Genomic DNA, 15,837 nt, shown 5'->3' with positions numbered 1-15,837 from the left:
ACTTTCTCATGCTATCCTTTGGGATAAGGTGTAGAAACATAGGAAAGATGATAGTACAGTTAAGCTAATTCCAGCTTGATGTCTGAAGTGGAGAGACCAAGGTCTTTGGCCTTCCATTGAAGGGGAATCCAACTATATGGTCCAAATTAAATAAGATTAAAAGTGATCATTATAAATATGAAGTTCTACATTTGAGTTAAAAAAAATTGGAAGTACAGCATAATTGTCAAGTCTTAGGTGTCAATTCCTGTGAAACAAATCCAGAGGTTTCAATGCCTCCCAAGCTTCTTGTAAATTAACAGTGTAACATAGAAGAAAGAAAACGTAAATATTATCCTATGTTGCACTGAGAGGCTAAAATGAAAAGGCTGGATATATCTTGGATAGGCAAAAGCTCTATACCAGACCACCAATGACTTTAGGCAATCAATTCAAAGAATGTGTACCATTGTCAATGTGGAGCTGATACTGACCCCTGAACAGAGAGAAATTATCTCTATTCAGATCACACCTAACATTTGGCTATCTAAACAAAAGGATCTGAATACACCTAAGATTGAGTAGAACACAGTAGATTTTCCCACACTAGATTAAATCCCTGCAAGGTTGGGTTGGGGCTGATCAAGATCAGAGAATCAAAGTAACCTCATTATCAGCAATTGAAATTCAAGAAAAAAATGTACTAAATCAGAACTTTTGGAAGAAGGGGAGAACTCTGAATTTCCTCAATATATTGGTTATTAACAATTATTTCTCACAATGTTAAGATTCCCGTCAGTGTCCAAATTCTGTTTGATTCTTATTTGAAACTTCCCTTAAAAAGGGTATAATAATGAATAATAAATTATACTCTGCATTTAAGTACTTTGTTCACTGTCTGAAAGAACTATGTCCTTTGAATACTGTATATATGAATAGTTCCATAGGAGTCTAATTATGTTGACCATGTCCCTTCTTATTCCAAGACAATACATGAAGCAAGATAAATTGCTTCCAATGGCTTAAACTGTGAAAGTAAATCAATTGAATTCAACAAGTATTTATTTAATGCTAGGCACTGTCCTAAGAGTTGAGGTTATACAAATTGCCATTTGTATTTTTGTATAGTACGTAGGAGAGAAGAAGCTATTTACTGAATGCAAATGGAAGTTTGTAAAACTTATAGTGAAATGCAGACAAAACACTTTGATAAAGAAGTACACCTGCTTTTGCCCTAATGAGAAAAGATATATTCAGATTTCTTTAGTCAAGTTTAATAGCCATGTCTTGTTGCTTTCAGACCTTGATTAATGACAAACCAAATGATACAAGTGGTAATTTCTCCGTGTTAATACCCTGGGAGGTTTCACATGTAAATGTCCACTTGGATTCACATATCATACTGCTTGTATTGATACACAAAATTCCTAAATTTGAGAGAGTTTTACTTTTTTGTTACTTTTTAAACAACTAATTTTTTGTTTGTTTTTGTGAGGCAATTGGGGTTAAGTGACTTGCTCAGGGTCACACAGCTAGTAAGTGTCACAGGTCTGAGGTCGGATTTGAACTCAGGTCCTCCTGAATCCAGGGCCGGTGCCCTATCCACTGTGCCACCTAGCTCACCCCAACTAAATTTAATAATAAACACTTATGACCATCTGTAGTAGGCATTTTCCAAGAAGTTACTTCATATTGCTTTCTAAGTGTAACCTGATGTGTATTGATAAATATTAAAGGATTAGCACAATCCAGAAAACATTATAACTGAATTTTCTATTGGTAAAAGATAACATGTTAAACATTAGTCTTTGATTTTAGTTATGATTTAGTTAGTTATCTATGATCCAATATATAGCGACCCAATATATTCACTTCTTTTAGAAGTCAGTGTCTTGGCACTTTATTTCCTTAGTTAGACTTGAATTTATTACCAAAAAAACCCCAACAACTGTGTTATATAGACACATCCTTTTTCTTAAAATGGAATTTTTCTTCCTAGTTTAGATACAATCTATGCAAGTTAGGTGGCAGAGTTCTTGACAGGAAGTCAGGAAGACTCACCATCCTGAGTTCAAATCTGGCCTCAGACACTTACTTAGAGGGAAAGGAAGAAGAAGAAGGGGAGAGAGAGAGAGAGAGAGAGGAGAGAGAGAGAGAGAGGAGAGAGAGAGAGAGAGAGAGAGAGAGAGAGAGAGAGAGAGAGAGAGAGAGAGAGAGAGAGAGAGAGAGAGAGAGAGAGAGAGAGGAGCAGGAGGAAAAGGAAAGAAGAGAAGAGAAAAAGAGGGAGGGGGAGAGATGGGGGGATGCAAAATGTATGTGTATCTGCATATATTAATATGCTCAAGATTAATTCCATATGTGTAAAACTTTCTAATATTGCTTCCAAGTTAAACACTTTAATATAGTAATGAAATTGTCATCTAATTGTTGTTGAATTTTGTCTTACAAATCTGTGGTCCTTTGGTGTTGGTGTTTTCTTAAAAGTAAGGGTAACAATAATTATTTTCAAAACATAAAATAACTAATGAAGATATATACTTATCTAAGTCACAAAATACAGTGTATAACAACTGACAAAATTATGTTGCCATAGATGATTTGCTAAAATACTTTATTTAGAAGTTTGTAGACTTAACAGGAATAGAATGGTTTGTATATATGGGTATTATTCTCACTGTTAACACAGAATGGATTTTTTAAAAATTAGAGTGCCTCAGTTTCTTCACAAAATAATGATAAGTATATTTGTGTTAGATAGTGTTTGCAAATGATAATGTTTGCACATTAGGTGAAGAGTCAGATTCTCATATTATTGGATTATTCTTGCAGATGTGGATGAAGGTGATGGAAACTACAAGTGCCAACATGGCTGCCAAAACATCCTCGGAGATTACAGGTGTTCTTGTCCACAAGGGTATATTCAACATTATCAGTGGAATCAGTGTGATGGTAAGAGCCTAATTCCTCTAGAGATACTGAATTTCCTTTCTTCAAATACTTCCAAAGAACAAATAAAATTAAAATTCTCCTTAAAGATTATTTTTTTGTGTCCAGGACCCTTTTGGAAGTCTAGTAAAACCTCTGAACCCCCTTCTCAGAATAATATTTTTAAATGAATAAAATAAAATAAATAGAATTACAAAGAATATAATTTTTCCAGAAATACAGTTATCAGGTTTTTTTTTTATTAAGTTCATAACACCTAGGTTAAGAACCCATGCCCTACATAGTTCTTGGTCATTAGAAACAATAAATAGAACATCAAAGTTTAAAAATAATAAAATTATAGTTATTCTTTGTTATAATGATCATCTTAATTTATATCATAACACCATATCACCATTGAATTTGTGCTCCATTAATGTGTCTTCATTAAAAATTTGAAAGTAATTAATGTTTCTCCATTAAAATTTTGAAGGTAATTTAGACTGACACTAAGAATTGTCCAGCCCAACCCTTTCATACACAACTATACCTTTCCTTTAAAATAACATATAAAATATTTAAATAGAAGTAAATAAGACAATTGATATACTTAATTCCAAAAAAAACATGCCATTGGCAACTACAACAAAGTAGAAATCTTTCTAACATTGATGACTTATCTATTCAGCTTTGTGTCCTAAATTGATAATGTTTGTGTAAAGGCTGCTTTTAAAAAATATGGTAAAATGTGAATATACTTCATACTTATTTAAAGTATTTATAATTTTATGAGTCACATATAAGATAATTCATAGCCAAACATTTTGTATCATGAAACATCAGAAAATGACATAATTAAACCAAAAGAGGTAGAAAATAGCAATGTGGAGATTAAATAATGAAAAATTCCATATTCCTAGTTAATACTCAGCAAAAATAAATAGGTTTTATTTCATTTCATTTGTTGATGGGCTTCTCAAATCTCTTTCAGTCAATCAAGCATTTATTAAGCACCTTTTATGTGCCAGGCACTATACTAGGTTCTCAGGGTTCAAAACAAAACAAAACAGAACAGTGCTATTTTTTGTTCATAAATTGAGAAGGTAATTCAATATTAAAACTCACTCTTTTGCCCTATGAAAGTCAGAATGATGTATTTGTTATTATTTCAAGGCTAACCATTTGGAAAGAACTTGTGCTGCATAATATTCTACAGTCAAAAATAGAATATTTGAATGACCAAATCCTTAGAGAGGCCTCATGATCATTCCTTAACAAATACACAATGTGGTTTTGTAAAATATACACCAGACAGAGTCTGGAGTCTGGAGGACCTAAGTGATTGTGACTAGGGAAATTGCTTTATCTTATCTAAGCCACAATGTCCTTGTTTGTAAATATGTCTAACTAAAATGAAAGACCTAGTTTTTAAGAAATTATTGAACTATATATGTTTCAGGGACTGGGGGTCAAATTATTATATTCAGAGTTCACAGACTGCCTGAAATCTATCCAGGAACACTTATAGGGTCTGTGATCTTGAGGTTAAGAATCCCTACTCTGACAGCTAGGTGGTCCAGTGGATAAAGTACCGGCCCTGGATTCAGGAAGATTTGAGTTCAAATCCAGCTTCAGACACTTGACACTAACTAGCTGTGTGACCCTGGGCAAGTCACTTAATCCTCATTGCCCCACCAAAAAAAAAAAAAAAAGAGTAGAAGAATCCCTACTTTGGGTGCTAATTTATTAGTTCAACAAACATTTATTAAGCACCTAATATGTTCAAGATACTGTGTTAGGTGCTGGGAAAAATACAAAAATGAGAAACAGTTCCAGCTATATGAAGGTATGTACATATGTGTACATGTATGTATATGTATTGTGAGAAAATAATGGGATTTAGCAGATACTCAAATGCCCACCTGGAGATTAATCTAAACTGATTGAATTGAGAGTGATTGAATTTGCTGATTATTCTACTTAAAGTTAATTAGATTGTAACCACACCTGTCCGGCCCTTAAGAAGGTATTGTTCTCAGGGCAGCTAGGTGGTGCAGTGGATAGAGCACCAGCCCTGGATTCAGGAGGACCTGAGTTCAAATCTGGCCTCAGATACTTAACACTTACTAGCTGTGTGAACCTGGGCAAGTCACTTAACCTCAATTGCCCAGCAAAAAACAAAACAAAACACAAAACAAAACAAACAAAAAAAAGAAGGTATTGTTCTTTGAAACTGAGGACTTTGAACTCAACATGAGACCACTTTTAAGTCCAGTGAACCAATGGATTTGGGTAAAGATAACCAATCAGCTTGAAGCAGTGTGTAAGGACCACCTCTCCTCCAGACCTATAAAAAGTTTCCACACTCAGTTTGCTGGAGCAGTTTGTGGTTGAAGCAGGCTTGTGATGGAGGACTTGAGGAAGAACTTGACCAGGGTGGAATTCTGGGCTAGATAGGCCTTTTTCTTAACTTTCTGAACTCCACGGGTTCTCCTTTTACTAATACCTAGTATGCTTTAATAAATGCTTAATGCCCAAAGACTGGTGCTAAAGCTTCTAATTTAAGGCAACCACACATTTAGATTTTAAACATGACAGTATATAATGTAAATTCACATACAATGGTACAATTAAAACACCATAATTAAAGTTTGGCAACATTTTTGTATAAACAGTCATTTTTTTATATCAACTTAAATTCATCAATTGTTTCTGATTAAAAGAAGGTGCTTGCTCTGTTTATTGTTTTTACAAGGCCACAAAGATGGATAGTAGTATGAATACCATTAACTCACGGTACAATTTTTTTTTCATTATCTACTCTTTGCTACAAAACCATCATGAAAATTGGGAAAATTCTCAATCTTGGGCCCTTATTACTATGAGAATCTCATCTCACTTCAAAGCAGGTAAAAAAGCATAAAGGAGATGAGGTAGTGGGAATAGCAGGTGGATTATTCTACATTGTAAAATAAAATAAAGATAAGAATTAGATAAAAGTGAAATTTAAAGACTACGAATTATTGATTAGTTTGTGAATGGTATTCTCACTTGCACCAAAACTGACACTCTTTCATAAAAAGTTATAATATTCTTCATAATCAAATTATTATCCATTTATTAAACACCTATGTGTCAAGCATTTTGCTAGGTTCTGGTGATGCAAAAAAAAAAAAGAATGAAACAGTTCTTCCCTTCAAGGAAGTGACATTCTGTTTTGCCAAGACAATTCTGTATACAAAATAAGTAGAGCAATACAATAATTGGGAAAATGTGGAGCTAGTAACTAGGGAAATGGGAAAATGTGTAGAAGGTAGAATTTGAGCTCACCTAGGAGGAAGAGAGACAGGTAGTACAAAGGTAAAGATAATCTGTGACAGTTAGGAAGAAGGCCAATTGAGTAAAATCATAGACTGTGGGAAGTGGGACTGTAATAAGGTTGTAAAGGTAAGTTGGGGCCAGGTGATGATGGACATTAAAAAAAACCCAAACAACTAGAGTTATTTAATATTTGATCCTCAATGCAATAGGAAAATTATAGGGGCTTATTGAATGGGCAAAGCCATAATTTAGAATCTTCATCCGATACAATTTAGAAAATTTTACAAATTGTACACATACAAACTAGAAAAGATACATTGCATTCAGGGGCAAGATTTAATTATAGCACAATCTAGTTACACCAATAGAAAATGTACTTTGGATAATCCCAATACTAATTTCATTAAATATAATATCAAATGTATTTCTGTTAAGCATAAATTCTTAAAATTAAAAAAAAAACCCACAACAACCCTGCTACCTTAAATGCATGTATGGATTTCTCTTACGAATCTCATATCATTTGTTTAGCAAATGATATTTACTCTCATATTAACACTATCCTTTACTCATAGGAACTTTCTATCCTGTTTCTATCCATATTTTAAGACACCAGTTAAAATGGACATTCACTTCCAGTGGATATATTCCCAAATGTCTTCTTGTATTTCTGTAAATCATAAAAAGGGTTCCCAATGCTTAGCAGCAAATAGGCCAGTTGTAGCATATGAAAAATAATTTTTACAAATAATAGATTAGAAATGTTAGCATCCAACATAGATACTTGAAAATTACAGAGATTTACATGAAGCCAAATGTGAATTTTCCCCAAGATGAAATTTTGATTATAATACTTTCCAGAAATATGAAAGATGCACTGCTTCTTTGTGGATCTTCTATATCATCTGTATAATTAAGTACAGAATCATTGTGCTACTATGATCCTATAGACATGTTAATAAAATGTGAAATAATTCCTTTTTAATCTAATGTATCATCACCATGATGTTAGTAGTATTGAATATAGTTGCACATTCATATTTTCATGAGCCTAGCTGAGAAAGATGCACTTGACATAAGACTGTTCTTTAAGCAGGTAAAACAATAATACTAAGAAAATGTTTATAAATAACTTCTCTTCATTTAGTTTCTTTAAATCAATTACATTATATCTCCCTACAGAGTGAAGGTTAAGAATATTTCTGTCAAAGAGAAAAGACTAATTGAAGTAGTTTTTTTTTTCTTTTCTTTCTTTCTTTCTTTCTTTTTAATTAATAAAGTATTTTATTTTTTTCCTGTTACATGTAAAGATAGTTCTCAACTTTTGTTGAGAACTTTTGCTTTCCAATTTCAGATTTTTCTCACTCCCTCCCCTCCCTCACCCCTCCCCTAGACAACAGGTAATCTGATATAGGTTATATATGTATACATATATACATATATATACACATATATATACATATATATATATACACATATATATACATATATATATACACATAATAACATTAATCCTATTTATGCATTAGTCATGTTATAAGAGAAAAATCAGACCAATGATGAAGAACCTCAAAATAGAAAAAACAACAGCACCAAAAACAAAAGAAATAGTATGGTTCATTCAGCATCTATACTCCACAGTTCTTTTTTTTTTTCCTTGGATTTGGAGATCTTCTTCTATCATGAGTTCCCTGGAACTCTTCTGTACCATTGCATTGGTGAGAAGAATATAGTCCATCACAGTAGATCAACACTCAATGTTGATGATACTGTGTACAATGTTCTTCTGGTTCTCCTCATCTCACTTCATCATCAGCCCACGCAAGACCCTCCAGGTTTCTCTGAACTCCTCCTGCTCATCGTTTCTTACAGCACAATAGTATTCCATTGTATTCATATACCACAACTTGTCCAGCCATTCCCCAATTGATGGGCACCCCCTCAACTTCCATTTCCTTGCCACCACATAAAGAGCAGCAATAAATATTTTGGTACATGTGGGTCCCTTTCCCCCTTCCATGATCTCTTTGGGAAAAAGACCCAATAGTGGTATTGCTGGGTCAAAGGGTATGCACAGCTTTATCGCCCTTTGGGCATAATTCCAAATTGCTCTCCAGAATGGTTGGATCAGTTCATAGCTCCACCAACAATGCATTAGTGTTCCAATTTTCCCACAGCTTCTCCAACATTTATTATTTTCCTTTTTTGTCATTTTAGCCAATCTGATAGGTGTCAGGTGGTACCTCAGAGTTTTTTTAAATTTGCATCTCAAAAAAAATTTTAAAAAATTAAAAAATTTGCATCTCTCTAATCATTAGAGATTTAGAGCATTTTTTCATATGGGAATAGATAGCTTTGGTTTCTTCATCAGAAAACTGCCTGTTCATATCCTTTGACCATTTCTCAATTGGGGAATGACTTGGATTGTTATAAATTTGATTTAGTTCCCTATATATTTTAGAGATGAGGCCTTTATCAGAAGTACTGGCCTCAAAAATTGTTTCCCAGCTTTCTGCCTCCCTTCTAATTTTGGATGCATTGCTTCTATTTGTACAAAAATTTTTTAATTTAATGTAATCAAAATCATCCATTTTGTATTTTATAATATATTCTATCTCTTGTTTGGTCATAAACTGTTTTCCTTTCCAAAGATCTGATAGGTAGACTATTCCTTTCTCTCCTAATTTATCTATGGTATCACCTCTTATGTCTAAATCATGTATCCATTTTGACCTTATTTTAGTATAAGGTGTAAGATGTTGGTCCATGCCTAATTTCTGCCATACTATCTTCCAGTTTTCCCAGCAGTTTTTGTCAAATACTAAGTTCCTATCCCAGAAGCTGGAGTCTTTGGGTGTATCAAACACTACATTACTAGTGTCATTTACTACTACATTTCCTGAGCCTAGCCTATTCCATTGATCTACCACTCTATTTTTTAGCCAGTACCAGATAGTTTTGATGACTGCCGCTTTATAGTAAAGCTCCAGGTTTGGTACCGCTAACCCAACTTCCTGCGAAATTTTTTTTTCATTATTTCCCTGGATATTCTTGATTTTTTGATTTTCCAGATGAATTTTGTTATTATTTTTTCTAGCTCTAAAAAATAATTTTTAGGTAGTCTGATTGGTACGGTACTGAATAAGTAAATTAATTTATGCAGGATTGTCATTTTTACTATATTAGCTCTGCCTATCCATGAGCAATTGATATCTTTCCAATTATTTAGATCTGATTTGATTTGTGTTTGGTAGTTGTGTTCATAGAGTTCCTGGGTTTGTCTTAGCAAGTAGACTCCCCAGTATTTTATATTATCTACCGTTAACTTTAAATGGAATTTCTCTTTCTATCTCTTGCTGCTGGACTTTGTTGGTCATGTATAGAAATGATGATGATTTGTGTGGATTTATTTTATATCCTGCTACTTTGCTAAAGTTGTTAATTCTTCAAGTAATTTTTGAGTTGATTCTCTAGGATTCTTTAAGTATACCATCATATCATCTGCAACAAAACAAAGGTTTTGTTTCCTCCTTGCCTATTCTAATTCCTTTAATTCCTTTCTCTTCTCTGATTGCTAAAGCTAACATTTCTAGGACAATATTAAATAATAGGGATGGTAATGGACATCCCTGTTTCACCTCTGATCTTATTGGGAAGGCCTCTAATTTATCTCCATTGCATATAATACTTGCTGATGGCTTTAGGTAGATACTGTTTATTATTTTTAGTAAAGCTCCACCTATTCCTAAACTCTCTACCCCTGCTTTTTTTACTTTAGCTGAGGCATAATATATTCTGCTCCAGCCTTTTACCTTTAGTCTGTGTGTATCTCTCTGCTTCAAATGTGTTTCTTGTAAACAGCATATTCTAGGATTCTGGTTTTTAATCCACTCTGCAATTCGCTTCCGTTTTATAACAGAGTTCATCCCATTCACATTCACAGTTATTATTACTGACTGGTTATTCCCCTCCATTCTATTTACCCCCTTTGTACTTTCCCCCCCTTCTTTCACCCTATTCCTCCTCACTGAGGTTTTACTTCTTACCCTGCCTCTCCCAATCTGCCCTCCCTTTTTATCACCCCCCTCTCTTTTCTTTACCCTTTTCTCCCTTTCTCTTGTCCTCCCTTCTATCAGTCCCCCCTTACCCTTCCCCTTTTGCTTCCCTAAAGAATAAGCTAAGTTTCTTTATCCCAATGAACGTATAACTTATTCCCTCTTTGAGTCAAATCTAATGAGAATAGGGTTGAAACAATGTTCACCCCTCCTTTCTTCCCCTCTTTTGTAATAGGGTTTTTTTTTTCACCTCTTCATATGATATAATTCACCCCATTCCACCTCCCCTTTCCTCTCCTCCCCAGAGACTCCCTTTTTAACCCCTTAATTTTTTTGTATCATCACACCAAATACAATTTATATTTATACCCTCTGTGTAAACTCCTTCTTTCTGCCCAAATACATTTACAGTTCTTAAGAGTTATGAGTATTATCTTCCCGTGTAGGGATATAAACAGTTTAACCTAATAGGGTGACCTTTTCTTTTCCCCCTCTGTTTACCTTTTTAAACTTCTCTTGAGTCTTATATGTTGAGATCTAATTTTCTATTCAGTTCTGGTCTTTTCACCAGGAAAGATTGAAAGTCCCCAATGTCATTAAAGGTCCATCTTTTCCCCTGAAAGAAAATGCACATTTTTGCTGGGTAATAGATTCTTGGCTGCAATCCAAGCTCCTTTGCCTTCTGGAATATCATATTCCAAGCCTTGTGGTCCTTGAATGTTGAAGCTGCCAGGTCCTGAGCAATCCTGACTGTGGCTCCATGATATTTAAATTGCTTCTTTCTGGCTGCTTGGAGTATTTTCTCCTTCACCTGATAATTCTGGAATTTGGCTACAATATTCCTTGGAGTTTTCCTTTTGGGGTCTCTTTCAGGAGGTGATCGGTGGATTCTTTCAATGATGATTTTATCCTCTGATTCTATGATATCAGAGCAGTTTTCCTTAATAATTTCCTGGAATATGGTGTCTAGATTCTTTTTCTGGTCATGGCTTTCAGGCTGTCCAGTGATTCTCAAATTGTCTCTCCTCGATCTGTTTTCCAGATCAGTTGTCTTTCCAATGAGGTATTTCACATTTTTTTCTATTTTTTCATTCTTTTGATTCTGCTTGACTGATTCCTGGTGTCTCATGGATTCCTTATCTTCCAACTCTCCAATTTTAATTTTTAAGGCATTGTTTTCTTCAGCGAGATTATGCACCTTTTTTTCCATTTGGCCAAGTGAATTTTTTAAGGCATTGTTTTCTTCAATGAGATTATGCACCTTTTTTTCCATTTGGCCAAATGAATTTTTTAAGGCATTATTTTCTTCAGTGAAATTATGCACTTTTTTTTTCTATTTGGCCTGTCAATTTTTGTGCTTCCTTTTCCAAGCTGCTGATTCTTTTTTCATAGTTTTCTTGTTTTGCTTTCATTTCTCTCCCCATTTTTTCTTCTACCTCTCTCAATTCATTTTTGAAATCCTTTTTGAGCTCTTCCAGGAAGGCTTTTTGTTCTTGAGACCAATTCACCTTCCCTCGTGAGGCTTCAGATGTAGGCAATTTGAGGGTATTGTCCTCGTCTGAGTTTGCACTGGCTTCTTCCCTATTGATACAGAAGCTCTCAATGGAGAGGGCTCTTCTTTGCTTCTTACTCATTATTGCAGCTTATTTATTTTTTAAGTTGAGGTCTGTTCTGGGGGCACCAGGGTCCCTGTTTTGGGATTCCTTTGCATGGGTATAGGTGCTGTGTGACCAGCTTTTTACTCTGAGGCCTTTATAGTGTGTGTAGTTTGCCCCCCTGCACTTCCTGTCTAAGCACTCTGTGTCTGTGTGCCTGGTCGTGCCTATCCTGTTTGTGGTCCTGCTGCTGGCAACTTGCCCTCTAGGCTGGTGCAGGTAGGTTTTTCCACTGTCCTTCTTGGCCACCAGATTTTTTGAGCCAGGTTCCAGGGGCCTCAGTTATTGGCGCTGGGCTGCTGCCCTGTGCTGGGCCTCCCTTTTGCCCGAGTCAGAACGACCTTTCCCTGAAGTCTTCTAAATTATCTCTGGTTGGAAGACTGTGTCTCTCTGTCTCTTTGCAGGTTCTGTAGTTTCAGAATCTGTCCAGAGACTTGATTTAATGTTCTTTTTGAGGGAACAGAAGGAGAGCTCAGGCAGCTTGCTGCTTCCTCTCTGCCATCTTGGCGCCGCCCCTGAAGTAGTTATATTTTAAGATGAATTATTGAGTAGGTAAATGTCGAATTCTTTTGGAGAATTGTTAGTAAAGCTTGCAAATAAGAAACTGAATATAAATGATATTCATTTATTTAGAATTTTATTTTTTCCCAAATTACATGTAAAAACAAATTTTATCTATTTTTAAAACTTTGGTCTCTAAATTCTCTTCCTCCCTCCCTCCCCACCCCTCTTAAGAACGTAAGCAATTCAATATAAGTTATACATGTGTAGTCATGAAAAACATTTCCCCATTAGGTTGTGAAAGAAAACAGACAAAAAAACTATGAAGGATATTCATGTCAAAATCATGACATAGTTTTTCAACTTCTAAAGTCTTCATGGACATGCAAGCCCATGAAATAAAATTCTCCTATTACTTCTTTTAAAATTTAAGGTTTCGGGGTGTTATTAATTCCATATTATGTTCCTGAATAATAGTCCTCTGTTTTTCAAATAGATGAGAATGAGTGCACCAATCCAAATGCTTGTGGTTCTGCCTCCTTCTGCAATACCCTTGGAAGTGACAAGTGTACTTGTCCATCTGGATTCTCGTTTGACCAATTTTCCAGTGAATGCCATCATGTGAATGAATGTTCATCAACAAACAACTCATGCAATTTTGTTTGTTCCAACATGGAAGGTGGTTATCTCTGTAGCTGCCCACCTGGGTACTACAGAGATGGAGAAGGGTGAGATAATCCCATCAACAACATTAAGAGTTTTGTATTGTCTTTCATGTGACACTAAGAAAGATATACTACCTATTATGTGAAAAAAAGATTCTAATAATGATGATGATGTGCAATCCAGAATATATATTATGGGCAAGGAAGAGTGTGAGGAATGGCAGAGTAAGAAAATATCAGCCAGGTTGATGTATAGCAAAGACTCTGTGTCCTAAGATTTCTATGATAGTGCAAAGGCATGGAAGAAACTTTGAAACGCTAGGTAATTAGACTCTAGGAATACCACTGATTAAGTTAAGACTGCCACCACTATGAAACTCCTATGAATTTAAGAAATAAATGGGGTAGCATAAGGTTTGCAAGCTGGGCTTACTTGAAACTGTCATGATAATTATCTTGTCATGAAGGATTGCTAAGTATTTCCTATTCTGATACTCCAAGAAGCCACACTACATTGGAACAAATAAAAAAATATTAATACCTCACCTGATAGAAATGTTTTAGTACAGATGACACACTGGCCATGAAAACACACAAACCACAAGTGAAATACTTACATTATTCTCTACTACTATATCATAACAAAAACAGAGATCTCACCAATTATAGACAAAGGCTTCATGTTGCATTTTATCAGTGACATCAATGCTCCAATTCACAGAACCACATATGCTGACCAATACAAGGCAACTGTAAAAAATAACTAAACCTGGGGGCAGCTAGGTGGCACAGTGGATAGAGCACCGGCCCTGAAGTCAGGAGTACCTGAGTTCAAATCCGGCCTCAGACACTTAACACTTACTAGCTGTGTGACCCTGGGCAAGTCACTTAACCCCAATTGCCTCACTAAAAAAAATAAATAAATAAAATAACTAAACCTAGATTAGATGATACAAAAGATAAAATCAGGAAAATGCTAAAAATCAGAAGAGAGAAAAGTTGAAGACCCTATTATTGAAAATACTTAATGCAGATTCCAGAATTTTTACCTAATAACAAAATAGACAATGAAAATAGCACCAAGATATTACCTGTCTTTGAAAAATATTTGAGCATGATTAGGCAATAATTCTGAAAATCTCTTTTTGGATTTGAAACTATGAATCCAACTGACAGATTACTTATTCCAAAATCATTTTAAAAATATGATACCTACTACATGAATGCCTAGGTAATAAACACATTCTATTATAGTTTTTGATGGAAAGTACAAAAATGTTTCAGGGTCCACACATTTCAGTATATATTATAGACATAACAAGAGGGGTAAGAGGGGTAGGAAGAAAGGTGAAGCTAACAAGGAATACATTGCTATGACAGAAAAAGTTGAGAGAGCTATTAAATATCTGTAGAAAGGCATTGGAAAATTACAGCAATATTTAGCTGACACATGCAATAGGAAATATGAAAGTCAAATCACCCATTTAAAGACAACAAAATAGAAGTCTTTGAAAAGAAATACAGAAAGTAAAAGCATATCAGAAATTCTAAATTCCTTTTATTAGCAAATGAAAGCAAAAGTCGAAATGTTAATGTGATAATCAGGAGGCAGAACAGTGCAGAAAACAAAATAACTTAAATTAAGGACTTTATTACAGAGGCTTGAAAAATAGATGTAGAAAATGATGTTCTATGTGATCACAAAATGTCCAACACAATACATGGCTAATTGTATCATGAAAAATAGAAAGTTGGTGTGCTGTTAATATAATGAACAACAAACAGTTATAGGCAAGCTTTTGACTCAGTTTCATACTCACGTCTTATATGTGTACTGCAAATATATAAAAGAGATCCAAGTATAGTGTGCATTTTAGATTGTTTGATGTACTCCTGGAAATTTTTTGATTCAAAATGTGTCACTATGGCAATTCAGGACAAGGTCTTTGCCACCAAAATTACTAAATTATTCTTCTTCTTAAGCACCTAGGATATAGTGATCAATATAGATTATATAAGGAAATGGTAGAAACTGCAAAACATTACTGCAAGCTATAAAAATTTATCACCTTTCAAATAACTAGCAAGAAAGGACCTGAGAACTAGAATTATACATCAGAAAAATCTCTTCTTTCATCAACTGACAGATGACAAATGCCCATACTACAAATACAGACTCCAAAATATCCTGGAAAATTCAACAAAGTAAACTGATACCATAGCATGATCATAGACTGAACACTCCTCAACATAACTTTGATCCATAAAAACAATGTTTTTAATAGATGCAAACATACCAAATACTCATAATCTCCAAGCTACATAGAACGAAAAGATATCTGGGTTTCACTGAATAAAATAACACCACTTACTATCAGGTTGTATTTCAAGGGATGACCTCTATAGCCTAACATCCCTCAAAGGGTTGCTTGCTTGGTCTGTCTGTCTCTCTCTCTCTCTCTTTCTATTTTAATAATCTATTTGACTTTTCAGAATTTCTATTTTGGAGTTGAATTAGGAGATTTTGTTTTGTTGATTTTTCTAGATTATTTTTTAGTTGTACATTGAATTCATTGATGTGGTCCCCCACAATTACAGTTTTACTGTCTATTTTTTCCTCTATCTCATTTAGCCTTCCTTTTAAAAATGTAATTGCTAGACTATTTTGTGGATATACAATTATTATTGATATTAATTAATTGTCTATGGTGACTTTTAGCAAAATGAAGTTATCCT

The 15,837-nt window shown here is 34.4% G+C and overlaps 1 protein-coding gene across 1 annotated transcript in view; it reads left to right on the top strand.

Moving 5' to 3' along the window:
- LOC122750520 (fibrillin-2-like) overlaps positions 1 to 15,837 on the top strand; it is a 137,203-nt gene that overhangs the window by 112,895 nt on the left and 8,471 nt on the right. Inside the window, exons 32-33 of the mRNA XM_043997270.1 lie at positions 2,809 to 2,928; positions 12,933 to 13,164. Coding sequence (XP_043853205.1) covers positions 2,809 to 2,928; positions 12,933 to 13,164 — 352 coding nt within the window. The remainder of the gene's footprint in view (positions 1 to 2,808; positions 2,929 to 12,932; positions 13,165 to 15,837) is intronic.

This window comes from Dromiciops gliroides, chromosome 1 (genome assembly GCF_019393635.1).
Source record: "Dromiciops gliroides isolate mDroGli1 chromosome 1, mDroGli1.pri, whole genome shotgun sequence".
Classification (NCBI taxonomy): Eukaryota; Metazoa; Chordata; class Mammalia; order Microbiotheria; family Microbiotheriidae; genus Dromiciops; species Dromiciops gliroides.
This window is presented reverse-complemented; position numbering and strand designations above follow the sequence as displayed.